We start from the raw sequence: 22,426 nt of genomic DNA, 5'->3' as shown, positions 1-22,426 counted from the left end.
CCCCGGTCTCTATGTACTCGACACATTGGCTGTTGGAGATCGCTGAGCGGTGAAGCCCGAGCATTTGGAGAACCTTCCCTTCAGCGTTAAGACCTGTTTGTCCTCATCTTCTCTCTCTTACCCTACACAGTCATTCTTACATATTATCTGCTCTGTATTATATTTTATTGAATCTCGAGTGTCTCCTTTCTTGGTATATTATCCTCGTTGAAGCCCTCTTTGGCAACACTTGAACAGACCCCAATTCCAGACTCAGGCGCGTAAGGTCAGCATCTCCACAGAAGCTGATAAGGGCTTGCCGCCAAGTCCCATTCAGTCTGTCCCACGCACGAGTTGTTGGGTTTCAGAACAGTAAATAGCTGACTTGCCCAGGTCTCTAGACAATGCCTACGCAATGACTCCTAGATCTCAAAGTGATCTCTCTTAACGAACGATGTTGGCACACTGGTGGATAACGGCATGTTCGTTCCCCTGGGCAGTTTGTGCGTCAGCCTGGAGCCAGCGAACAGGAAGTGATGACCGGCAACCGATATGTCTCGCCCGAGACTGGAGAGAGGTCGAAGCTGGGTTTATCCAAAGGCCAATCTGTGTTGAAACACGGTGGGACAGGAAGACAACCGGTAATCCGACATCGTACACCCAAAAGACTACTACCGAGCTGAGCTCAGTCACCGTCTCGGCAGAGAACGCTCAACCATCACCACCGGGCCGCGAAGCAGACCAGGAGCTCGACACCGATTCGCCGCTCGACAATGCGAATTTTCTCTCATTTGAGGACTGGAAGAAGCAAAATCTGGCCAAGGCAGGTCAGTCGGCGGAGAATGTTGGTGGACATCGGCGGGCTGGGGCCGCGGGAAAAGACCGCCGTCGGCCAACGGGGATCAACAATGCTCTTGATTCCCTTGGGGACGATGGCGAGATTGAGCTTGACTTTGGCGGCTTTGGAGCCGATGCGGCGGAAGCGACGAAGCCTACTCCCGCCTGGGGCGCACATGTTGTTTCGGACGGAGCAGATGCGGCGCAAAGCCTGGATGCGGGCCGTGAGGGTGCTGTCGATGCAGCTGGGCAAGTAGTGCCTCATTCGGGTGGGCCGCGCTCGAAGGATGCTGGGACGACCTGCAAAGAGCGCTTCAACTACGCGTCTTTCGATTGCGCCGCAACGGTGCTCAAGACAAACCCTCAAGCGAAGGGGTCATCGTCTGTTCTGATCGAGAATAAAGACAGCTATATGTTGAACGAGTGTCGCGCGGAGAATAAGTTCCTAATTCTTGAGCTTTGCGATGACATTCTGGTCGACACGGTTGTCTTGGCCAATTATGAGTTCTTCAGCTCGATATTTCATACTTTCCGAGTTAGTGTTTCGGATCGTTATCCAGCAAAACCGGACCAGTGGAAGGAGTTAGGCGTTTTTGAGGCGCGGAACACTCGCGAGGTGCAGGCTTTCGCGGTCACGAATCCCCTCATTTGGGCTAGATACCTACGGATTGAGTTTTTGACGCACTACGGACACGAGTGGTTCTGCCCTATTAGTTTGATACGGGTCCACGGCACTACGATGATGGAAGAGTACAAACATGATGGGGAGGCGAACCGGGCAGAAGAGGAAATAGCTGAAGAAGTACCGGGATCAGCTTCAGAGGCCGATCCCACCGCAAAGGCAGAGGGTACCCCACCGTCGGCGTCTCCACCCCCGCTTTACGCAGGCAACGTTGAGGTGTCGTCTTTTGTTTCGGGAGCCTGTCCCAATCTCGAGACAGCTGTTCAGTTGGTCCTTTTGGGTCTCTGGGATTTCAACGCCTGCAGTACTTGGGAGGCCCCCTCGGGGCCTACCGCATCTGGTGGAAGTGCTCCAGCACCCAACCAGGCTTCTCCCAATATGGGCACACGTTCGACAGGCGATACTCCTGTAGCCAATGTTGCTTCTCCAGAGATCGTGGATACTAAAGCCCCGACTCCCGATCCCAACGCTCAGTCTTTAGCAGACGATGCCTCTCCCGGAGCTACATCCGACGTAGCTCCTCAGAATGTGACCTCTGAATCCGACACGCGATCTTCTGGCGGTTCTAAAGATGAGCAAGTCGCCGACTCTACACGAGCGACGACTACACAGCCACCTTCAGCGAACCCCACAACACAGGAGTCGTTCTTCAAGTCGGTCAACAAACGTCTTCAAATGTTAGAGACTAACTCGAGCTTGTCTCTGCAGTATATTGAAGACCAATCGCGTATTCTACGGGATGCATTCAATAAGGTCGAAAAACGGCAGCTGGCAAAAACGACGACGTTCCTGGAAAACCTCAATGTGACGGTAGTCAGCGAGCTGAAGCAATTTCGTGAACAATACGATCAAGCTTGGAGAAGCGTGGCACTGGAGTTTGAACATCAACGGATCCAGTACCATCAGGAGATTCAGTCCATAAACAACCAGCTGGGAGTACTTGCAGATGAGCTGGTCTTCCAGAAGCGGGTAGCGGTGGTTCAGAGTATTATGGTGCTTATTTGTTTTGCGCTTGTGCTCTTTACTCGTGGCACTGTTGGTGGCTACATCGAATTTCCTAGTGTACAGAACATGGTCTCGCGGTCGTACAGCCTACGGTCGTCATCCCCAACATTCGGGTCTGCAATGGAAAGTCCTGCGTCGCCACGAGCAGCCTCATCCTACCGTCGCGCAGCCAGTCACCGACGCCAGATATCGGAGGACTCGCAGGGTGGATCACTCAGCCCAACGATTGCGTATGCGCCGCCGACTCCAACGTCGGATGATTCGAGCTTACAGCAGGAGACACGGGGTCCTCCTCTGCCCTCGTCTGCTCCTCAGTTGCACAGATCGAATAGTAGCCCGGCGGATCTAAAGGGGGAGAATGAAGGAGAGGACGAGGAAGGCTCTGAAGGGCTGGAATCCGAGTCCTCGCATTCCGACTCGGAGAGGTTGTGACGGACAGCTGGACGAGTACAGCATTGTATAAAGCTGCATAATAGACCTAGCGACATAACTAACCGTAATGAGGCGATGACTCAATGAATGATGAAACAAATGCAGATCATCGGTGCCTGTCATAATGACACGATTTTAGTCCAGCCGTTGGGTATAGAATTGGTGGTTGCCATGACAACAATCGACGGGCAGTTTTTCTCTTTTTCTTGACAATTGAATCCGCTCCACCACGTCACTTCCTCCAAAGTACATTACTGTCAAGCTCTCAAATCCTCTTCTTCCTCTTCATTACGCGAAAAAAAACTTTCACGCATATAAACCACAATATGGACTCTACACCTCTCGCTGCCCGCTCACCAAACACCCACCTTGCTCTTTCGCACGAGCAGGAGAAGAACGCCGCAAGCAAGATGACTTCCATGGACTACCACCGTCAGATCCTCCAGGGAAAGCTGGATAACCAAGACAAGTGCGGTTTCTCTTGTTTTGCAATACCCTCTTGGGATTGGATCGAAGTAGGTGCTAATACATTGTAACAGACAACAAGCGAGCTACGTCTCTCCCTCAGACGAACTCATGAGCCCTTGCTCGAAGAAGTTGAGCGATATCAAGGGGAAGCGGTTTAAGAAGTATGTCCTTGTTTGATGGGTTTCAAATGGTACATGAAATGCTAACCTATATGATGTGTGTAGCGCCGGAAAACCCCAGTCTCTGTTCGCCAAGCTGGGCAAGAAGAACTTCGAGCAGCAGTCGTCCGCCGCGGAGAACATCGAGAAGACCGCTTAATAATGATTTGGACCTCTTTGCTTCTTTCTTCTGATGCTTTCTTTTGGATGTTTCCGGTTGGCGCAGGTCGCGGGAGTTGAAATTCAATTAACAATAATGAATGTGTTCTGGGAATGGTTCGGACGGGATTGGGATCGGAAACTGTCTGCCTGATGATTTTGTTGCTATTCTTCTAAAGCATTACTTTCATATGAGTTGGATCGAACTGTATGGGATTCGATTTCCGGTCTTTATTTTCGTATGGAGGTTGTGCAGTCGTGGGCTTGGTTCTAGATCGGGGTTCTGACCGAGTGACCGAAAAAAACCTAGGGATACCAGACCATAAATCTGATGATCATCTAAACAGCAAACAACGAAAAGAATGATTGGCTGCTGTAGAGCTCGTACTCTGGGGTATGGCATGATCGGAAGTGCTGCTTGTTCCCTAGAAGGATGCAGTAGTTGGGACGCAGCCGAAATGGACCTCGGCTTCTCCGCAACTGCCAGTTGCAGTTCGGCCTGGACATCGTGGAGAGAGCTCGTCCTGCGCCGCTTATTATTCCTCGATCCCCCTCTTGACTTTCGACTCTCTCCTCACAAGTCCTCTACCTCATATACCCACATTTGTTATATCTGGTCATCATGTCTGCCTCCGCCAGAATCCCCGTGATCGCCCAGCCCTTTGTCAGCGACAAGGCAAAGAAGACCCTTGACCTGGTACGTCGCTTCACACACCGAGCCCTGTTCCAGCGAATTGTGACAAGTACACCGCTAACAGAATGTGATCTTAGGTCGAGGAATTCGTCGAGACGGAATGTATTCCCGCCGAAGCCCTCTTCTCCGCCCAGCTCGGCCAGGGTGAGCAGCGATGGAACACCAACCCGGCTATCATGGAGGAGCTCAAGGCCAAGGCCCGCAAGCTCGGTCTGTGGAACATGTTCCTTCCCAAGAACCACTTCACCCAGGGTGCTGGCTTCAGCAATCTCGAGTATGGGTTGATGGCGGAGTATCTGGGCAAGAGCAAGGTTGCTTCGGAGGTTAGTGGCTTCCCCGCATTTTAAATTCCAGATATCTAGAGTTGAAGGCTAATATGAATGATGTGTAATAGGCTACGAACAATGCTGCTCCCGATACAGGAAACATGGAGGTCCTGGCCAAGTATGGTAACGACCAACAAAAGGCGCAGTGGCTGGCGCCCCTGCTTGATGGAAAGATCCGATCTGCGTTCCTCATGACCGAGCCGGATATCGCTTCTAGTGATGCGACCAACATTCAGCTTGATATCCGCCGCGAGGGGAATGAGTATGTTCTTAACGGATCTGTACGTTGTCGTCTCCAAAACCCAGTATAGCACATGGCTAAGAAGCATAGAAATGGTGGTCCTCTGGCGCTGGTGACCCCCGCTGCCAGATCTACCTCGTCATGGGCAAGAACGATGCCAGCAACCCTGACCCCTACAAGCAGCAATCTGTCGTACTCGTCCCGGCAAGCACCCCGGGAATCACCATTCACCGCATGCTCAGCGTCTACGGATATGACGATGCTCCCCATGGCCACGCCCACATCACATTCAAGAACGTCCGCGTCCCGGTCGCCAACATGGTCCTCGGCGAAGGCCGCGGCTTTGAAATCATCCAGGGCCGCCTTGGTCCCGGCCGTATCCACCACGCGATGCGCACCATTGGGGCGGCTGAACGGGCCGTTGACTGGCTGATTGCTCGCATCAACGACGAGCGCAAGAAGCCCTTCGGACAAGCTCTCGCTTCGCACGGCGTCATCATTGAATGGCTCGCGAAGTCTCGCATCGAGATTGACTCGGCTCGCCTCATCGTCCTCAACGCAGCTATCAAGATCGATCAGGGTGACGCCAAGTCTGCCCTTAAGGAGATCGCCCAGGCCAAGGTTCTCGTGCCCCAAGCCGCACTGACGGTCATTGACCGCGCCGTTCAGGCATACGGCGCTGCCGGTGTCTCTCAGGATACGCCGCTCGCATACCTGTGGGCGTTGATCCGAACGCTGAGGATTGCAGATGGTCCGGATGAGGTGCATCTGCAGCAGCTCGGAAAGAGGGAGAACAAGGTCCGCAAGGACGAAGTTGCGAAGAGGTTGGCGTGGCAGAGGGAGGCGAGCGATAGGATTCTGACCGCGGCTGGATTCCCCAAGACGAAGAGTTCTCTATAAGCCGCTTTTTGTGAATCTACTCTGTGGGGTTTGTGTTATGTGCATGAATATTTACCTTGAATTATATACCATATTGGTAGCCTGATAAGGGGAAACCATATCGAACCATATCAGATCAGCAATCATGTCTCGTATATAATTTAATCGTAAGCTTAACTACTTCCATTTGAATACCATGACCAAGATTCGATAATCGTAAAGGATATTTGCTCTTCAGATCAGATTAATAGATACCACAACGCCATCTAAGCCCGTCGTCATCATAATCGACATAAACGACAAAAGAAAATCGAAAAAGGATATAAACAAATGTCCAAGTGGTCAGTGAAAATGCTTTTCTGTATCACTCGCCAGCGAGCCCGTCTATGCCATCAATGTATGCAATCAGTAGTCATCATCAACAGGTCCCTTTCTCGCCTTCTTCTGATTCTTATGCTTAACCTTGAAATGCTTCTTCGAGTTCCCTCTCACCTCCGAAACATCGACACCGCGCTCCAGCGCAACCATAATACGCTCCTTTCGTCCCGTAAGCGGTTTACGGATCTCCTTCCCTTGCTCGGTATACTTAGCGTTGAAGGGAAGGTTGAGTTTCCCGCCTGAGGACTCCGCGCCGGGACCGAAAAAGCCCTTGTCGACCGTTCGAGATTTCAGGCCTTCGACGGGGGTCTTTGAAGACGATTGCGATTGTTGAGCGGCGAGGAGCATGGCTTGGCGGCGGGGTGGGAGATGCTCCCAATCGTAGAGGTCTTTGTTGAATTCGACTTCGTCGATGGGTTCGCCGTCCGGGCCGTCTAGCGGTGGCGGTGGATGACAGAAAAGGAGCTTGCCGTTGACGTAGTCCTTGAGGACGTAGCGAGCAGCGCGAGATTCATCGGGTTGGCCCTGGCCTGTTGTTGCGAAGCCGCGGGCGCGCGCATAGGCGCGGAGGACGTCGTGCGCTGTAGGGATGCCTGTGCCGCCTTCTTCGACGGGGCGTGTGTTGATTGTGATGCCGTAGACGTCCTCAAGGAAGTGCTTGGGGATACGTTGGGCGACGAGGCCGGCGGGACCAGTAAATTCACGCTGCTGGTCGATCGGGAGGACACCATTGACGACGAGTTCGGCTTTTGTTGTGGCGAAATTGGGGAAGACGAGACCGGGGCAATCGCAGAGCATAATCTCGGGAGAGAGGTAGAGGGTTTGGAAATGCTTGGTTTTACCAGGGGTAGAGGAAACGGAGACCTTTTTGGCGCCGAGAAGAGCGTTGATTGTGCTTGACTTTCCGACGTTGGGATAACCGACAAGGCCGATGATTGTCTTTCTTGGTGGCTTCGGAGCGTCATCTTCGTCGTTGGGTTCCTCTTCAAGGACTTCTGGGGCGTTGGAGAGGAACAGCTCTTCTAGCTCATCGACGTCGAGGATGTTGGTTCGCTTGGAGGTTGCCGGTTCGCTGGAGAGTTCCACGCCGCCGTCTGCTTCCTTGTCACCGGCGTCTTGTAGATCAAGCGCCTCCGTCTCTTCCGCCAACGACTCCTCGTCGCTCTCGCTCTCGCTCTCATTCAGCCGCGCTTCGTTTTTCTCCTTAGCCAGGTGCGCGGAAAAGAATCGGAAGCTAATGCCATTTTTCTCAAAGTAGTCCGCCCACATCTCTCGTTGTTTCTCCGTCAGCATATCGGCCTTGTTCACGAGCAGCAGATTGCGCTTCTTCGGGTTGATTTCCTTGACGTAAAGTTCCAAATCCTCGCTGCGGAAGAGCAGAGGGTTCCGCGCATCGACAATCTGCACAACGATGTCGGACCGTTCAATAACTCGCCACAACTGGCGCCAAACTTCGAGGTTCCGTTCGAAGGGTGTCATCAGCAAGTCGTTGTTTTCCTGCAGTTCCGCGAGCCCCCGACGCCAGTCCATGAAACTCTCACGCTCCATAGTATCCAATTCGTTGCGGGTCGTTGTCTGGTCCCATTGCGGGCGACGCGGCACCGTAAGTCGGCCCTTGTTCTTCTTGTGCTTCCGAATAGCGGATCTCTCTTCGGCGGCAGAAAGCAGGTAAGGATTCTTCTGATCGGTATGGATAATCTGGACGTTGTTCATCTTCTCGGCCGTGAAATCGGTACCGGCAAGTTCGGCAGTCGTCAAAAACTCGTCAAGGGCTGCCTGCTCCGTGATACTGCGCATTTTGACCCATGATGCCTCCTTGGAGCCCGGGGTAATGTAGGTTTCGCCATTCATGTCCTTGCGTGCGATGGCGGCATTATGCGACGCCTTTTTCATGCTCGAGGCCTTGCCTTTACCGAACCGATCGTTCATGAGGCTCTGGCCGAGCCCTACGGAGTTTTTGGATTTTGCCAACACCATCTTGAATCGATATAATGGTGACAGTGGGAAGTGAGTGTGTTGAAGAAAGTTGGATTTCTAATGGAATTTTGACCTGCTAGAAAAAGCCCCGCGGACGCTGACTCAGCACCAGTTTTTCTATTTGCAACGCTATGGAAATTCGAGAAAAGATCTGATAATATAGACTTGGCCAGTAAGCCTGTGTGTAGTAATAGTCTACGCCATAGAGACAATCTTCTTTACTCAGCCTTGTCTCGCACTGTGTTCTCGCTGTTATCAGAAGGAGGGGTTGACACGTGACCCACCAATTTTTTTTTGGATAGCCTCACTTTATCTCTGGTTTTTTTTTTCCTTATCTTTGGACACCCCTCATTGTCCGGAAGACGAGTTTTCAAGATGCCTCCCCGAAAGCAGTGGATGTATGTTGCTCATTCTACAGTAGTTCGCCTCCACTTCAGTAACTAATGATTTCTTAGCGATAAGAAAAATGCTACCACTTATCAGCTTTTCCATCGATCCCAACATGACCCCCTCATCCACGACCCCTCAGCCGACGACCGTGTCCTTCACCCGGTATACGGCCCTGCTTCAGAAGATCCAGCCACCTCGGCGAAACGTTCCAAGAACCTAGACGATCTCGCGAGCGAATTCGGATCCGGTGCTGTTCGAAAGAACGAGGGTGAGGCAGCCAACTATGGCATCTACTACGACGACTCGAAATATGATTATATGCAACATCTGCGCGAACTTGGTACCGGAGGTGGCGACTCGTACTTTGTCGAAGCCGCCAGCAAGAACAAAGGCAAGGGCAAATCCATGAAGCTGGAAGATGCGCTCGCGCAGACTTCGTTGGATGACGAGGACATAAGGAGCACCTGGGATGGCCGCAGCACAGTGGGCTCCGCCTACGGAGCATACTCTACCGCCTCTACTTACTCCCGAAAGCCGACATACCAGGACCAGCAGAACGTCCCGGATGCCATTGCGGGGTTCCAGCCGGATATGGATCCCCGACTTCGGGAGGTCCTCGAGGCACTCGACGATGAGGAATATGTGGACGAGAAAGAGGACGACGATTTCTTCGGTCAGCTGACTTCACACGCGGAGGAGATTGACCCTGGTGACTGGGAAGATACGCTGTTCGATGAGGACGACGAAGACGAAGGGTGGGAGTCCGACGCTACAGAGAAAGCCCCCAACCAGCCAAGTAACACCGCATCCATCAAGCAAGAAACGAAGAAAGACGTCGCTCCGGGCGAACTTCCTGAACATGACGCCCCAGCTCCCGACATGCACCCCGACGACCAGGACTGGATGCGTGAATTCGCCAAATTCAAGAAAACCGGAAAGACACAAGCTACCCCCGCCGCCCCGGCCAGCGTTGTCCCCTCCGAACAGCGCAGCACCCTCGCTTCAACGGTCTTCACAGCTGGCGGTACCCCGATCCGCCGCAAGAAGCGCAAGGGCGCCCTCACCAACCCTTCTGCCTACTCCATGACCTCCTCCTCCCTAGCCCGTACCGAGGGCCACCGTCTCCTTGACGACCGGTTCGACCGCGTTGAAGCACTTTATGCCGTCGATGAAGAAGACGAATACGATGACTCCATGTCCATGGTTAGTGGTATGACCGGCATGACCGACCTCTCGACCGCCTCTTCACAAGCACCAAGTCTTATTGATGCGAACGGCAACGCAGTCGCGCCGCGCCATGACTTTAACAACATCATGGATGACTTCTTGTCCGGATGGGACGACAAGACAAGTTCACAGGCAAAGCGAAAGGGTGCAAAGGCCAAGCGTGGTAAGAACGGCAACGAGGCGATTGGTATTCGCATGCTGGATGAAGTCAGACAGGGCCTGGGGCCTGCAAGAGTTCCTGGAAGAGTTCCGGGCAGGGCATGATTTGCTTCCTTTCGGTCTCCGGAGAAAACTTGTTGATGAGCATAACGATATCCCCTATTTTCTTTACGGTCACGAGTCTGGATTGGTTAAAACACTGTCTACGGCGTTAGGTTTGAGGTAATTAATATCATAGATCGGACTTGCATCTAAAAGTTGACTGAATATCCCTTTGACGCATGCATTACCTTTCATCCCCAGATTTCTTTGGTCTCAATTATAGACAGTTAAGAAGAATCCAATCTCTACTACAGTCCAACTCTTCGAGCTCATCATATAAGTACAAGTCTATCTATAAATACAGCCCTGATTCCCAGGTCTACATAGCGTATATCATAAAGCACCACCAACCTTCTCAACAATCCACATCGCAAGCCTGACATTCCAGCCAACCCTCCGTTCTGTCCTCCGTAAGTCCTCTCGCGAAATCGCACTGGCGTGCGTCTGCAACCACTCCGTCTCAGCTCCTAACCTCTTCTTCAATTCTTCGTCCCCAGTGACAACCAGCGCGCCGACCTCCAAGTCCAAGCCATAACTGCGCTTCGTGTAGTTGCTGCTCCCGACGAAGGTTAGACTTGGGTGTTCCTCCTTTGGAAGCGTCACCCATAGGCCCTTGGCGTGGTATGTCCATCCCTCAGGTTCACCGACCGTGCCGCGGCGCCACTCCTTGAGCTCGATGGAGTTTGTGCGCTGAGCGAGAGCGACGCGATCGAGGAAGCGCGCTGAGAGGTGTGTGTATGCTGCGGGGAGCATGCCTGAAACGCCAGGGGAGCCGTAGAAGCCGTTGGCCCAGGGAGAGGCAGTCAGGACGGTGCCGCGGGTTGAGGCGTGAGAGGCCGAGGCGGATGTGCTTGCTATTAGGAGAGAGGAGAGGACAGGGTGTATGTTAAAGTAGCCCGCGGTGAAGAGCCAGCGAGCGCCGGAGAAGGCAGAGGAGTCAGAGAGGAGGCGGAGGATTGTTGTGACAGCAGGAAACTCGGTTGAGGTATCAGGTTTCAGGAGAGGAGTGAATTGTGCGACGGGGTACACGAAAGTCTGACTGGGCGATTTCGGCTCGACCGCGGCTTGGTTGGATGTTGGTTGTATAAGGGGTTTGAGTACGGTTGTGGTATACGCAATGAACTCTTCTGGATCGTCGAGGGGAGAAGAAGCACCATTGGCGCTGGGCCAGTCTAGTATATATCCAGCGGCGTTATCAGCGTCAGGAAGCACCTTGAAACTGACCCCGCAGATTGCGTTATGGATGCGCGCATAGTAGTCTGTGAGCTCCTTTGAGTTGAAGACATGATACCGATCTAGACGGTTTGTGAAATAATCCCGCGAGAGGTTTGCACTGCGCGAGTCAGTAATCATCCTGCCCATTTGTATAGCTGACACTTACCCAGATAGTATAATTTCATCGTCTATCCCATATAGCTTCATGTGCTGAAGGCCCCAGCCCTCGTTTATCCGCTTGGGAATCCATTTCTTCCGCAACCCCGTCAGATTAGGCGTATGGAACATGCGAATATCCACCCTATCCGGCCCATGCTCGGCAACAAGCGACGCCAGAAGGGAAGCGCAAGACGGATTCGGGGTCTCTCGAGTACCCCGTAAAGCGTCCGTAAGAATCGAGACCCGCAGCTCGGGGTTATCGCGAAGAGCTTGGTTCAGAGTTTCAAGCAATTCATATTCTGTCTTGCCGATGTATAACGTAGAGAGGTAGATGCGCGTCTTGGCTCTGCGGATTTTGTCCTATCGCCGCATACAGACCTCACATTAGCCATTTGGGTGTATGTATTATTTAGGAGGATTCAAACCTTAAGTGTCTTGTAAAAGCTGGCGGGAGAGTCTAAGATCGATATCCGAGACGCTGGGACTTCGAAGCACGGCGCTATCCGGTCCAACTCAGTCGTAATGCTCCCTAGCGGCGACGCACTTGACGGAGGCACGGTAGTCGCAGCATGAGGAGTATGTGTTGAAAAGCTGCGCTCCCAGAATTTCCGCCGAACAATGGGGTTGCGCATAGCGCAGCGGATAGTATGCCCGCCAACACGTCCAAACATCGTGCGCGCAGTATCCAAGCGCCACACACTCCTGAAACGATCAGAAATCAGAGAACAGCAATCGCGATTGCGACTGTCAAGAACTGGGGCTTTCGTCGTCCGCGGCGGAAGCACAGCCATGCAAACTGAACAAACATTGAGATTCCACTAGACCACATTCGGACGACACAACCTCCGAACGGAAAGACCGACGACACAGAGCGACGACGACATACCATTGCTCTACATTAGCGAACCAAGTCCCCCGGCGGCACTTCGTCCAAGATGTCGACTATTCTCCGTACATTGCGGAATCTGCGAAGGATTGGCTTCAAGGTGGGCGATTCCGCGACCGAGGAACATGGGCCCATTGTTGCCGCAGGATTGCTAACCTCTACCCTTTCGTCGTATAGGAATATGGCCACCAAATGCAGGTATGCAGCCCTTGTTCGGGATAACTGGATTGAGTAGTGTCTGTTTGGGCTATTGATGCTGATCCGGAGCTACGCGGCATGTAGTACATGGGTACGAGATCCCACCCCCATACTCTGCTACTCAACCCCTCTTTGTACTGCGTGAGGGACTTCAAGAAAGAGCATTGACTAACGCGAGTCAATTGCAGGTGATACCAAAGCTGGTACCCTGATTGGCACCGATCGATTCGGCAACAAGTTCTATGAGAACGTGGAGGAGGAGCTTCCCCGTGAGTTCGGCACTGAACCGACCCACCATGAGACGAGACTCGAGCTTGAATGAGGCTGACTGTGATGCAAGTCCGAACCCGCTGGGTTGACTACAAGGAGGTTGAATACGACCCTTCACAGATCGAGCCTGGCTGGTAAGGATATCTAGATTTCTTGACTAGCGAGGGCGCCGTTTACTGACTTGTTGGTTGCAGGCACGCCTGGATCTCGTACATGGTCGACACTCCCCCCACCGGCGACAAGCTACTGCAGACTGGTCAGCGTACTTGGGAGCTCACAGAGCACAGGCCGACTCTGACTCTGAGCCGTGCGGCTTTCAAGACTTATTCTACGTGAGTACACCGTCATTTCCTGTCCTGTTACCCAAAGGTTGCAAGATCTGTTCATGACAAACTGACATGCCCTTTAGTGTCAAGCCCAAGTATACAGCTTGGACCCCAGTTGCTGCTCCCCGGTGAGCTGGCAACGTCGTTCTCATCTAGCTAGACCAATGATTATCGGTGTATTTGTGAGCAATGTGTAAATAAAGGTGTCCCTATTCCGTTTCCAATCAACAATAAAGATATATTTACAGTAATTGTGCTTCTTGTACAGTGCAGATTAGTAGTCGTCTAGATTCGCAAAAATGGATGCGATACGGCAAAAGGTATCGTATTGACACAACAGCAAATGGCAGAAGATGCAACAACGTTTTGAGGTAATCTGAACCCAACCCCTTCCCAACCAGAATATCGAAGACGGCCAAGAAAGGAGGAAAGAACTAGGACAAGATTTTGCTGAACTACAGAACATACACACCAGAGCCGAGGTTGGACCAGTGACGGATCGGTCGGCGGTCTTCGAGCTCGACACACCACCACAAAACCTCTTTCAGCTTCTGCGTTTGACCTACGGCCTCGTATGCTCGGGAAAGGGCAAACCAAGCTTCCGAATTGTCCCAGGATGTTCCGCGTTTGGTCAATGCGGATAGCAAGCAATAAGCTCGCTCACGAGCTGCGATGCGGTTGATCACCTTAGGGTCTTCATCCTCGGTGGCGAGGCTCGAGCTCTCAGTTTTCGGTTTGGCTGGCTCAGTGACTCCAACTCTACTAAGGCGTTTGCCCTGGTTAGATTTGGTGTCTTTAGTTGGCGGAGGGGTCATTGTTGACAGGCCTGCATCCACCCCCGGCTCGGAAGGTTGGAGGGGCAGTTTCTGGTCCCAGATGTCCAGTAGCAGATTCGCCAGGCTGATGGTCGCCTTCGGATGATCGGGGTTGTACAGTAGTGCCTCCTCGAAGTGCTCTATTGCTTCATGCGGGCGCGAGTGGATGTTCAATAAAAGGCCACGTTCAGCGTAGATATCAGCCCAGAGCTCGTCGGAGCTCTTCGGGTTTGCCCATCCGCGTTCTCGGAATGACCGAGCAGAGGCGTCCTGCGCTGCTGTGAGTGTTTCTATCCGCTTCACGTGCCTCGAAGCTTCCTCGCATGCCTCTGCAGCGTCATCAAAGGAGGAGGCTCGCCGGTAAAGTCCAGCGATGAGGAGCCATATCTTGGCTAGGATACACAAGGCATGCTTTTGGGCTTGAATGTGCGGGAACTTGGTCAACGCTCCTGTTGGAGACTCGAAGCCGTAAGACGTCGGCAGCCGAATATCCTGCTCAGGCGGCTGCTTTTCGTGGCCAGCAGGCGGCTCTAGGTGTGTATGCTTGATATTGTGGGCAATGGGGCTCAGCGTGTGTTTCGCACTCTGTGGTTGGCCTGTCGCCTGTGAAACTGCGTTACGGACAGTGTCTAAGCTAGGTGCCTCTTCCCCTGGGCGAGATCCGTTCGGCGCCCCGTCTTCGGAGTTATGGTAATTTGCGCTATCACCATTCATATGACCCCCATTCTGATCTAGGGCGATGTCTGGTTTTCTGAGAGTACTGCCGCGCTTACGCAGTTTCCGAGAGTCGGACCGACCTATCGAAGAATGAACGTCATCGGTAGTTGAGCCGTTTCCGTCAGTCTCTTGTATAGCGGGCGCACCATCGAGATTGTACGACCTAGGATGAAGGGCCAAGTGGCTTGGAGAGTCTGCCTTAAGCTCGGGGGCCTTCTGATCGGGAGTACGAGAGGCCTTGTGTCGCCCAAAGATGCTGCCGCGGAAGCTTCTGACTGTTCCAGAGGCGCTTTTCGGACGCGGAAGTTGATCTGTCTTTGTCTTTGTTTGCCCCTCAGTCTCAAGGTCCAGATTTTGGAACAGAGTACCAAAAAGGCCGAGAAGTTGTTCGCTATGATTGAGCGCTGCTTCGGGGCTTTCCAGGACCTCCACAAATGCGAGCTGGGTCATGCGAGTCTCAATGATCCGCTCTTTTTCTCGATTCCGTAATCGGCCGATTAGTGCACGTTGTAGCTTCGATTGTTCTTGCGCAATTGACTGGTGTTTTGAAGGTCGCCTTTCACTATCGGCGAGGGAGGTGGCGGCAGCGGGGAACTGTTCAAAGGCAGCCTCACATGAGCGTTCTGCGATATCGAATTCTTGCTTGGCGCTCAAAAGAAGAGCCAGGAGATGCCAAAGAGGTATCAAGTCTCGCTCACGGCTAAAGCTGGCGGAGGCCTCGGGATCTTTATTGGACGCCAATGCTGACTTGACATAGTCAATTGCAGCATCAAGGTCACGATTTTCTGCCAGGAGCAGAGCCAGTGTGTAAATAGAGGAATAATTGAACTGGTCGCCGAGTTCGGGAGCGATGCTTCGCTCAAGAGACTCGATAGCCTCGGTTCGAATGTCATCTCTGTCCTCATTGACTGGGGTCCAGCTTGCCCAGTTTGCGAGACCAATGCCGATAGCACGGTATGTGGCACTAATATCCGCTAGTGAAGCAGTTTGCGGCTCAACGACCATTGTCCTCTCATGCCCTTGCTGGTGGTCATTGACATATTTGCTGATGTATTTTTTCAGAATTGCAATGAGATCCCTTGCCTTTTCCGCTTCTTTGTTCGAGCCGAAGCAACAAAGGATAGTAATGCCTTCGGAAAGGGTGCGCATAAAAACACCATCATCCTCAAGCTCTTCATTGGGCACTGACTTCTCAGCCCTCTCCTTGGCACCCGAGACAATCTCAATATACGAGTCGAGTGCTTTAAAAGCAAGATCGAATTCTGCAAGTGCTGAATGAACGTGGAAGAGACGTCTTAGGATGAGGAAAGAATGGTATGTCCTGGTCGCAGCTCGGTAGAGAATCTAAACCAGACAGTTAGCATTTCGAACACTTTATCCTGCTCGCAATCGGCCCATACATCAAGAACATTCTTCCCTATGGCATGCTGCCCACCTGCTCCCAGTTCCTCATCATGCCACTGGGGTCCGCAAAGTTCCTTCCAGTTCCTGATAACCTGCTCCACCCAGACCTCGATTTTCTTATTGCCCGAGTCAGCAGTAGGGAATTTCACATCGCGGAGAAGGTTGGCCTCGCATATAGCCTCCACGCGGCGCAATTCGTCGGCAAGCTGTGGTCGTTCAGGGCTACCGGTAGGTGCATTATATGGCAAGCCATGCTGAAGGATGGCAGAGAGAAGGTCGTAGTATGATTTCCAGATGGATGATTTCGGAACTGGCTCTGATGAGCTTTCAGTATGTGAGCCATGAGGAGATGCCCCGGGTTTCACGGCGGGATGGGACGACCATGCCCGGAAGAGGCTTAGAGCAACCCTTACAAACTCCGGACTCGGATCCGCAATGGTTTTTTGGACTTCATCCCCTGCAATCAATGCACCATCTGCTAATACTTTCTCGGACCAATACAAGAACTGGGTCGATGACGTCGAATAGTTCTGACTTCCTAGCCATGGCGCTAGAGAATTGAAAGTATGCAACGCATCCTGAGCACCGGAAACCGCTTGCTGTGCAGCACCTTTGATATAGCAGCCCTTGACAAGGCACACTTTGGTCCATGATGTGAGCTCCTCCCCGGCCGATACCAAGGTGTTCAGTTCATCACCAAAGTCCTTTGGGAGGCGAGCTGCGGCCAAGCCCGGTTCATTGAGCGTGTAGTGTACCCATCCTAAACAGACCTGTGCTTGGAACAACTCTTGTGGCGTGGCGTCTGCCTTGTCTATGGTGGAGAGAAGCGAGGGAATTAATCCTGGTAGACCGGAAGATGAGGAGGGAGGGCGTGTGGACGGTGAGCTTGGCCTCTTGTGAATATGTGTGATGATCTGATACTCGGCCCTAGCTACATCCAGATAACCTATACTCAGTTGCGTCAGACAATGTGTTCGATTGATATAAGGGACGAGGACTAGAGTTACAGGTTAGATGAGAGGCATGCTTTGTGACCTTGCGGATCAGTTCAGGAACCTCGTCCCATTTGTTCTGAGATCGAGCGCTATCCAGGGCAACGATGTAGCGATGGCCCTTCTCAGATTCTCGCGCCTGAGGCATGTGTCAATAAGCCTGCGAAGCGCAGCACCGCGGGGCTGAAGAGGTACAAGCGGAGGTTGACGAGATACACTTACAGTCATGGTGAGGAATGGAGAGGGATGAAGGGGCACACAACAGCGTCAGAATCCGGGGAAGGGCAATTAAGTTACAACAAGGTCCATCACGAGCGCCCACCCCGAGGCTCGAATTAGCAGGAGAAAACTAGTAAAGAGGGAACCGAGTTGGCACGACTGACGACAAGGGCGACGACGACGCTCCCCAGGAACCAGGAGGCAGCGTCTTTGATGATCGCAATCGTGATTCGACCAAGAAAGACCAAGAATTACCACCAGATCCACCCTTCTGTATTTCGTACGGTATCACGGTACCGTCCCGAGGCTTCATGTGGCCCAAGCTTAATTTTTTAATTTTTTATTTTCTTACCATTTTCGATTCCGACAGGAAAAGTTCTCCAGACATCACGGGCTTCAAGTTCGCGATTAGACAGCGGCTAGCGAATCGCTAGCTCTCGGTTTACGCCATGGCGCACTTGATCATGTCCCTCCGCGCCGTCAACCATCGACTGACCAGTCTACCAGTTCAGCAACTTCCCGCCATTGCTGCTTCGCTCGCGGCCTCCATTTCAGAATGCAGGGAGCTTCTCTCTGCCCCTCAGTCGCAAAGGACGGGCAGGACGGACTCGGATCATGCGGTTCAGGTACACAAGTTGGTAACTCGTCTCTCGAGTCTTCTGCAGGACAGGACGTTTGAGGGCCGATGGACTGCCGTCGTTCTGATCAAGGCCCTGGTGGAAGCAGGTCAATGGGAGATTCTGCGCGGTAGCGAGCCTTTCGTTCGGGGTCTCATGGGCATCTTGAATGTGAGACTCGATCCGTTGAAGATCCAATCTATGCGACTCAATGCTGATGTATTCTCGAGCAGAAACCCGATCCTACTTCTACAAAGACCATGGCCGTGATTACCTTAACTCGCATCTTCCATCTAACTTACCAGTATCCCACGCTGGTCCGCGAAATCACAACGCCGTCGCTACCCGGATTTGTCACATCTACGCTGAACCTTGTCTCGGTAAAGCCCCCGTCTGAGCCCACTCGGAGACTGAAGCCGAACTCGCCTTTTCTCGAAGTTGTTCTTTGCGCCTATTCCGAGCTCATTGCACGGCATCCGACTATCTTCCGGCCGTTTACCGCGCAAATTCACAGCGTCCTCCAGGCCCTTGTCGGCTCAAAGTCAGCATCTCATTCACAATCGGTAGTGGACATTTCCGAACAGCTGTTTATCGCTCTCCATCATTGCGCGCCGAAGAATACTGGCGGTGAGGAATGGAAGAATGCCTGCCGGATGACAATTACTTCGATTCATGCGACTGCGAATCATGTTCTGAGAGCTGTTGTAGAACAGTGGGAGTCTGTCGACCCGTCATTACGACAGCAACTGGGGCATTCCATCGACTATAGCAGTGAGGTAGGTAGTCCTAGTGCGGATGCCCTTGGCCTAACGGGATGGCGGGGACTCGACTCTGGTATTGATAGACTGCTTATGCTGCTGCGCATGCTCTCCACCTTCTTGAAAACTGCTACGGCTACCACTGTCTCCATTCCAGTCGGGTCTATCCTCGATTTGACGGCGCGGCTGATGTCAGTGACCGTGCCATCCGATGCTGGCGGCGTGCAGGCCAACCCGTCTATCAGTCGTACAGAGAGGGAGCATCTTTTGACAGAATTGCCTCGCATTCACGCAGCTTGTATGAGACTCCTTCGTACTTTGGTCAATACATTAGAGACCGCTGTTCTTCCAATCGCCCAGACCATCCTAGAGCAAACACTTTGGGTCTTCGGCGCAGAAAAGTTTAACAAGAAAATCAGGGCCTCAGTCTACAACCTAATCCACGTCCTGATCAGCCGTATCGGCCCTTCCATGACCAAGAAGAACGTCTCGTCTCTCAACGACATAGTACGAACCAGCTGCACCGACATTCTTCCGCAGGACGCCGAAACCAGCACAAAAGATTCCACCTCAGACGCAAAGGGCAAATCGAAGACCAACGTCAACGCCATAAACGCGGACTCCTTCCTCAACCCCAATCTCAAACAAGGCCGCCAGTTGATTAACCCTTCCAGCTCCAGCAAATTCCCTAGACTCGCTCGCGCAGCCGCAACTCTCCTCCCAGCGATCCTCACCAACTTACGCACAGAGTACCTTGCGCCCGCGCTCCGCGCTGAAATCGACCGCACAATTATCATGACTTCGTCCAAGGACGCAATGTTTGCCAGTGTTCTCAACCCCTTCCCCGCGGCGCGCGGCCGCGGAGCAAATATCAGCATTGTCCCCTTCCTTGCAAGAAGTTACGCCTCCGGAATGGACGTTGAAGCGCTTATCCGGCCGCGGATGCCCGTTCTCACAAACACGAACGCTATTGGACAGTATGTTGCTCCAGAAGATGATGAAGAGGAGGAGGAAGAAATCATCGACCCTGCCTCGTCCTCTGAGACCCTCCCCGAATCGACTGGACTCTTACAACAATCCACGACACCAAACCTCCAGGCTCTCGTCGACTCGAAATTATCCGCAATCACAACAACAACCTCATCCCTAAGCAAACGCACGTACACCGAAGATCCAGCCACTCAAACTCAACAACCCCTAATCTCATCAAACACCTCGACCAATCCCGGTGGAGTCCAAATCAAAAAAGCAAGAGTGGAGAGCACAGTATCTACATCCCCTCTTGGTCAATCTGAGCCTGTCTCTTCGAAAACGACGATACAGTCCAGTTCTTTCAAGGAAGACACGTCCATGCTCGATGTCGATGTCGATGCTGTAGCTTCAAGTAGTTCAGGGCCTGTTACTGCGGGGCAGAGCTCGGTTTCTCAAGTGCAAACCGCTACGCAGCCCTTGGTGATGGATGAAGATAGCGATGATGAGATGCCGACGCTCAATGTTGAGCCGGATACTGATGAGGAGGAGGAGGAGTAATTGTTAAGGGAGTAATCTAGTATATAGTACTGGGTATACAGATACTCTCATCTAACTACCACTTAGCAAGGGTTGGATAGTAATCGGTAGATGATCGAACGGTTGATAAGGACTGTCTATATGTAATTCATGAAAAGATTCGTGAAAAGATTTCCGAGTGAAAAGCCCGAGCGCTGATCATCGAGAAGTATACCCAGTAGCGGAATAATGGCGAAATCATGAGGATATGATGGCCGAATTATCATGTTTGATATTACCTCTTTTGCCACGCTGAGGCATGTAGGTATGGTACCATATGAACTTTTCATTACCATGGAGTCATGGCAACTCCATGGCAGAATCATGAGACTTCTTTCTAGAGCTCTAACTGGTGTACCCAAAATCTCCGATACTATTTGGTGTGGTATATAGAAACACCGGAAGGTTCAAACTTGAAAGAGGCAGATTGTATATATCCAAGCGCGCTTATATGATACGTATACCACTCCCCCAAAAAGTCCCATCATCATAATACTCGAACCAGGCAGTCCGCCAACAGAGCCAGCCTCGGCCCATGAGTCCACGGATTGGGCTAACAGGCAAAGGCTCAGTCAACCATAGCCCGCCCTTCGCAAAATCATCGGCAATAAAACTCGCAGTAAGCAGCAGCCAGCCAACGGCGAAGATTCCATTACCAAGCCTACGTAGCCAGCACGCAGGCGGGATGCCCTGAGTCGTAAGTACTGGTACTAGGATGCGAGAGCATGTATCTTGAATGAACACTCCAGCAGCTTGAAGGATAAAGAAGAGAAAAGGGCCAGTGGGCCAGGTGTCGCCGAGCTGAGTGTAACTTCCCGAGGCGTGCATCAGTCCACTAATACCGAAGGCGACGACTGTGATGATTACACGTCGTATAGTACGACGAGAGGAAATGGCGTGCGGCAAAAATGACATGATCCATTTGGCTGTGGAGACAAATCCGAACCGGAACATTTGGTGCCACCAGGTGCTCCAGGCGCCGGCGAGGCCACTGTCCAGGATAGCTATGATAGGGCCGAATTGGTCGGCATATAGCCAAGTGGCATCAAGAGGTGTTGCTGTGAATGCGCGGATCGCATTGGGAAAAGCCGTGGAAAGGCCAAGGAAAAACAACGGGTTGAGTGGAGTCACAAACTGAAGAGCAAAGTAAACGCCCATGCCAGTCGCGAGAAAGCGATATACTTGCACCATGCATGGAACCGCTGAGAGGTAATTGAACGGAAACGGAGCTGGGGCAGAGAGGGTGCCAAAAAAGTACGGATCCCGGATGAACATCAGCTTAAGCACATCTATAGCCAAATAGGAGATGAGAAACCGCGCAGCAGCGGCGCGTAATTGTGCTTTTGCGCTAACGTAGGAATGTTTGCTGGCGGCAGTGTGCTGTTTCGAAGCGAGCTGAAAAGGCAATGGATCGAGAGAGGAGATCCTAAAGCTGAAATCAGGGCCTCTCAAATTCAGCAACAGAGCGGCTGTCCAACCTAGACGGTGTACGAACGACTGAGGATAAGGCTGCCATACTAAAGAGTTAACCACATCAGATTTGGAATTGTTGCCATTGAGATGACCATGCCCTTGGCCAGTAAGGCTCTTGGTCTTGATGGTCTGTATTCGCTCAATCCGGCGAAAGTCCCGCTCGATATCGTTGAAGAAGAGAAGCGTCGAACTCCATACAAGCCACCATACCATAATCAACCCAACCATGTATCCATTGGCTCCTAGTAGTGCACGGCGGCATAGAATAATCTCGATGATTATGCTAAGCGTAGCGGAAAAGAGAATCGGTCGTATAAACCAGCCACCTTTGCGCCGAGGGATAAGAAGCGCCACAAAGGGTAGCACCATAGGAAGCAGGGCATGCCATAACAGCCATGGTTTCACGTCTCCTCGTCGAATCAACGAATGCAGGCGGTTGCGAGTGTCAAAAAGTATTTGCTCGTAGCGAATGAAGGCATGGTCCGCCATGGGTAAGCAAGGCGCAAAAGTAAGCGAGTATAGAGAAGCTGGCCGAGAGCTTGAGGAGAAAAGATTGTTGTACTCCGTAAGGGAAAAGAAGAAGATTCTCAACTCAGCTACCTGGTCCGAGACGACCCTCGAACGCCACCGCTGCCATCGAGCAATCAGAAGAAAAGAAGGCAGGGCGAAAAAAAAGAACATATCTATCGGCGGAACCTGCAGCGGGACCGGGGGTCCTTTGTCCCGCCTTGTAAGC

General features: G+C 52.3%; 8 protein-coding genes across 8 annotated transcripts; 4 read left to right on the top strand and 4 right to left on the bottom strand.

The window, feature by feature from the left end:
- Nucleotides 1-433: 433 nt before the first annotated feature.
- On the top strand, nucleotides 434-5,881 carry BJX68DRAFT_253930 (uncharacterized protein; the record flags this gene model as incomplete). The annotated part of the gene is made up of 5 exons (XM_071042806.1): nucleotides 434-2,904; nucleotides 3,198-3,450; nucleotides 4,492-4,737; nucleotides 4,809-5,021; nucleotides 5,072-5,881. The coding sequence occupies 5 exons, from the start codon at nucleotides 434-436 to the stop codon at nucleotides 5,879-5,881; spliced, it is 3,993 nt and encodes a 1,330-aa protein (XP_070901542.1).
- Nucleotides 5,882-6,046: 165 nt separating this feature from the next.
- Nucleotides 6,047-8,256, bottom strand: BJX68DRAFT_232235 (ribosome biogenesis GTPase LSG1). Its single transcript, XM_071039464.1, has one exon. It carries the CDS (start codon nucleotides 8,213-8,215, stop codon nucleotides 6,266-6,268), a length of 1,950 nt encoding a protein of 649 aa, XP_070901541.1. The 5' UTR covers nucleotides 8,216-8,256; the 3' UTR covers nucleotides 6,047-6,265.
- Nucleotides 8,257-8,590: 334 nt separating this feature from the next.
- On the top strand, nucleotides 8,591-10,096 carry BJX68DRAFT_264577 (ribosome biogenesis protein LTV1; the record flags this gene model as incomplete). The annotated part of the gene is made up of 2 exons (XM_071044989.1): nucleotides 8,591-8,613; nucleotides 8,671-10,096. 2 exons carry the CDS (start codon nucleotides 8,591-8,593, stop codon nucleotides 10,094-10,096), a joined length of 1,449 nt encoding a protein of 482 aa, XP_070901540.1.
- Nucleotides 10,097-10,261: 165 nt separating this feature from the next.
- Nucleotides 10,262-12,204, bottom strand: BJX68DRAFT_31585 (CDP-diacylglycerol--glycerol-3-phosphate 3-phosphatidyltransferase). Its single transcript, XM_071048963.1, has 3 exons — nucleotides 11,893-12,204; nucleotides 11,475-11,827; nucleotides 10,262-11,426 (listed from the first exon to the last, which is right to left on the bottom strand). Exons 1-3 carry the CDS (start codon nucleotides 12,136-12,138, stop codon nucleotides 10,427-10,429), a joined length of 1,599 nt encoding a protein of 532 aa, XP_070901539.1. The 5' UTR covers nucleotides 12,139-12,204; the 3' UTR covers nucleotides 10,262-10,426.
- A 128-nt stretch (nucleotides 12,205-12,332) lies between these two features.
- On the top strand, nucleotides 12,333-13,400 carry BJX68DRAFT_232228 (complex I NDUFA12 subunit family protein). The gene is made up of 7 exons (XM_071039463.1): nucleotides 12,333-12,453; nucleotides 12,531-12,551; nucleotides 12,636-12,642; nucleotides 12,740-12,820; nucleotides 12,892-12,955; nucleotides 13,016-13,153; nucleotides 13,231-13,400. The coding sequence occupies exons 1-7, from the start codon at nucleotides 12,403-12,405 to the stop codon at nucleotides 13,277-13,279; spliced, it is 411 nt and encodes a 136-aa protein (XP_070901538.1). The 5' UTR covers nucleotides 12,333-12,402; the 3' UTR covers nucleotides 13,280-13,400.
- On the bottom strand, nucleotides 13,401-17,483 carry BJX68DRAFT_232227 (putative filamentation protein (Rhf1)). Its single transcript, XM_071039462.1, has 4 exons — nucleotides 17,298-17,483; nucleotides 17,091-17,214; nucleotides 16,080-17,029; nucleotides 13,401-16,023 (listed from the first exon to the last, which is right to left on the bottom strand). The coding sequence occupies exons 1-4, from the start codon at nucleotides 17,301-17,303 to the stop codon at nucleotides 13,603-13,605; spliced, it is 3,501 nt and encodes a 1,166-aa protein (XP_070901537.1). The 5' UTR covers nucleotides 17,304-17,483; the 3' UTR covers nucleotides 13,401-13,602.
- A 174-nt stretch (nucleotides 17,484-17,657) lies between these two features.
- Nucleotides 17,658-20,350, top strand: BJX68DRAFT_31478 (RIX1/PELP1 family protein). The gene is made up of 2 exons (XM_071048962.1): nucleotides 17,658-18,082; nucleotides 18,145-20,350. Exons 1-2 carry the CDS (start codon nucleotides 17,744-17,746, stop codon nucleotides 20,197-20,199), a joined length of 2,394 nt encoding a protein of 797 aa, XP_070901536.1. The 5' UTR covers nucleotides 17,658-17,743; the 3' UTR covers nucleotides 20,200-20,350.
- Nucleotides 20,351-20,664: 314 nt separating this feature from the next.
- Nucleotides 20,665-22,179, bottom strand: BJX68DRAFT_264572 (wax synthase family protein; the record flags this gene model as incomplete). Its single annotated transcript, XM_071044988.1, has 1 exon — nucleotides 20,665-22,179. The coding sequence occupies one exon, from the start codon at nucleotides 22,177-22,179 to the stop codon at nucleotides 20,665-20,667; it is 1,515 nt and encodes a 504-aa protein (XP_070901535.1).
- Nucleotides 22,180-22,426: the final 247 nt, after the last annotated feature.

Source organism: Aspergillus pseudodeflectus (genome assembly GCF_044049435.1).
Source record: "Aspergillus pseudodeflectus strain CBS 756.74 chromosome Unknown BJX68scaffold_11, whole genome shotgun sequence".
NCBI classification, from domain to species: Eukaryota; Fungi; Ascomycota; class Eurotiomycetes; order Eurotiales; family Aspergillaceae; genus Aspergillus; species Aspergillus pseudodeflectus.
Note: the sequence above shows the minus strand (reverse complement) of the source record. Positions and strands in the feature narration are given on the sequence as shown.

Excerpts from the sequence above, each read along its gene's own strand:
- BJX68DRAFT_232235 (XM_071039464.1), bottom strand. The coding sequence starts at position 8,215 with ATGGTGTTGGCAAAATCCAAAAACTCCGTAGGGCTCGGCCAGAGCCTC.
- BJX68DRAFT_31585 (XM_071048963.1), bottom strand. The coding sequence starts at position 12,138 with ATGTTTGGACGTGTTGGCGGGCATACTATCCGCTGCGCTATGCGCAAC. Across the intron at positions 11,828-11,892 it reads GCTTTTACAAGACACTTAAG|GACAAAATCCGCAGAGCCAA; the intron begins GTTTGAATCCTC and ends ATGCGGCGATAG. Across the intron at positions 11,427-11,474 it reads GATGAAATTATACTATCTGG|TGCAAACCTCTCGCGGGATT; the intron begins GTAAGTGTCAGC and ends TGACTCGCGCAG.
- BJX68DRAFT_232228 (XM_071039463.1), top strand. The coding sequence starts at position 12,403 with ATGTCGACTATTCTCCGTACATTGCGGAATCTGCGAAGGATTGGCTTC. Across the intron at positions 12,454-12,530 it reads TGCGAAGGATTGGCTTCAAG|GAATATGGCCACCAAATGCA; the intron begins GTGGGCGATTCC and ends TTCGTCGTATAG. Across the intron at positions 13,154-13,230 it reads GCTTTCAAGACTTATTCTAC|TGTCAAGCCCAAGTATACAG; the intron begins GTGAGTACACCG and ends CATGCCCTTTAG.
- BJX68DRAFT_232227 (XM_071039462.1), bottom strand. Across the intron at positions 17,030-17,090 it reads GCATGCCTCTCATCTAACCT|GTTATCTGGATGTAGCTAGG; the intron begins GTAACTCTAGTC and ends AACTGAGTATAG. Across the intron at positions 16,024-16,079 it reads TAGGGAAGAATGTTCTTGAT|ATTCTCTACCGAGCTGCGAC; the intron begins GTATGGGCCGAT and ends TGTCTGGTTTAG.
- BJX68DRAFT_31478 (XM_071048962.1), top strand. The coding sequence starts at position 17,744 with ATGGCGCACTTGATCATGTCCCTCCGCGCCGTCAACCATCGACTGACC. Across the intron at positions 18,083-18,144 it reads GTCTCATGGGCATCTTGAAT|AAACCCGATCCTACTTCTAC; the intron begins GTGAGACTCGAT and ends ATTCTCGAGCAG.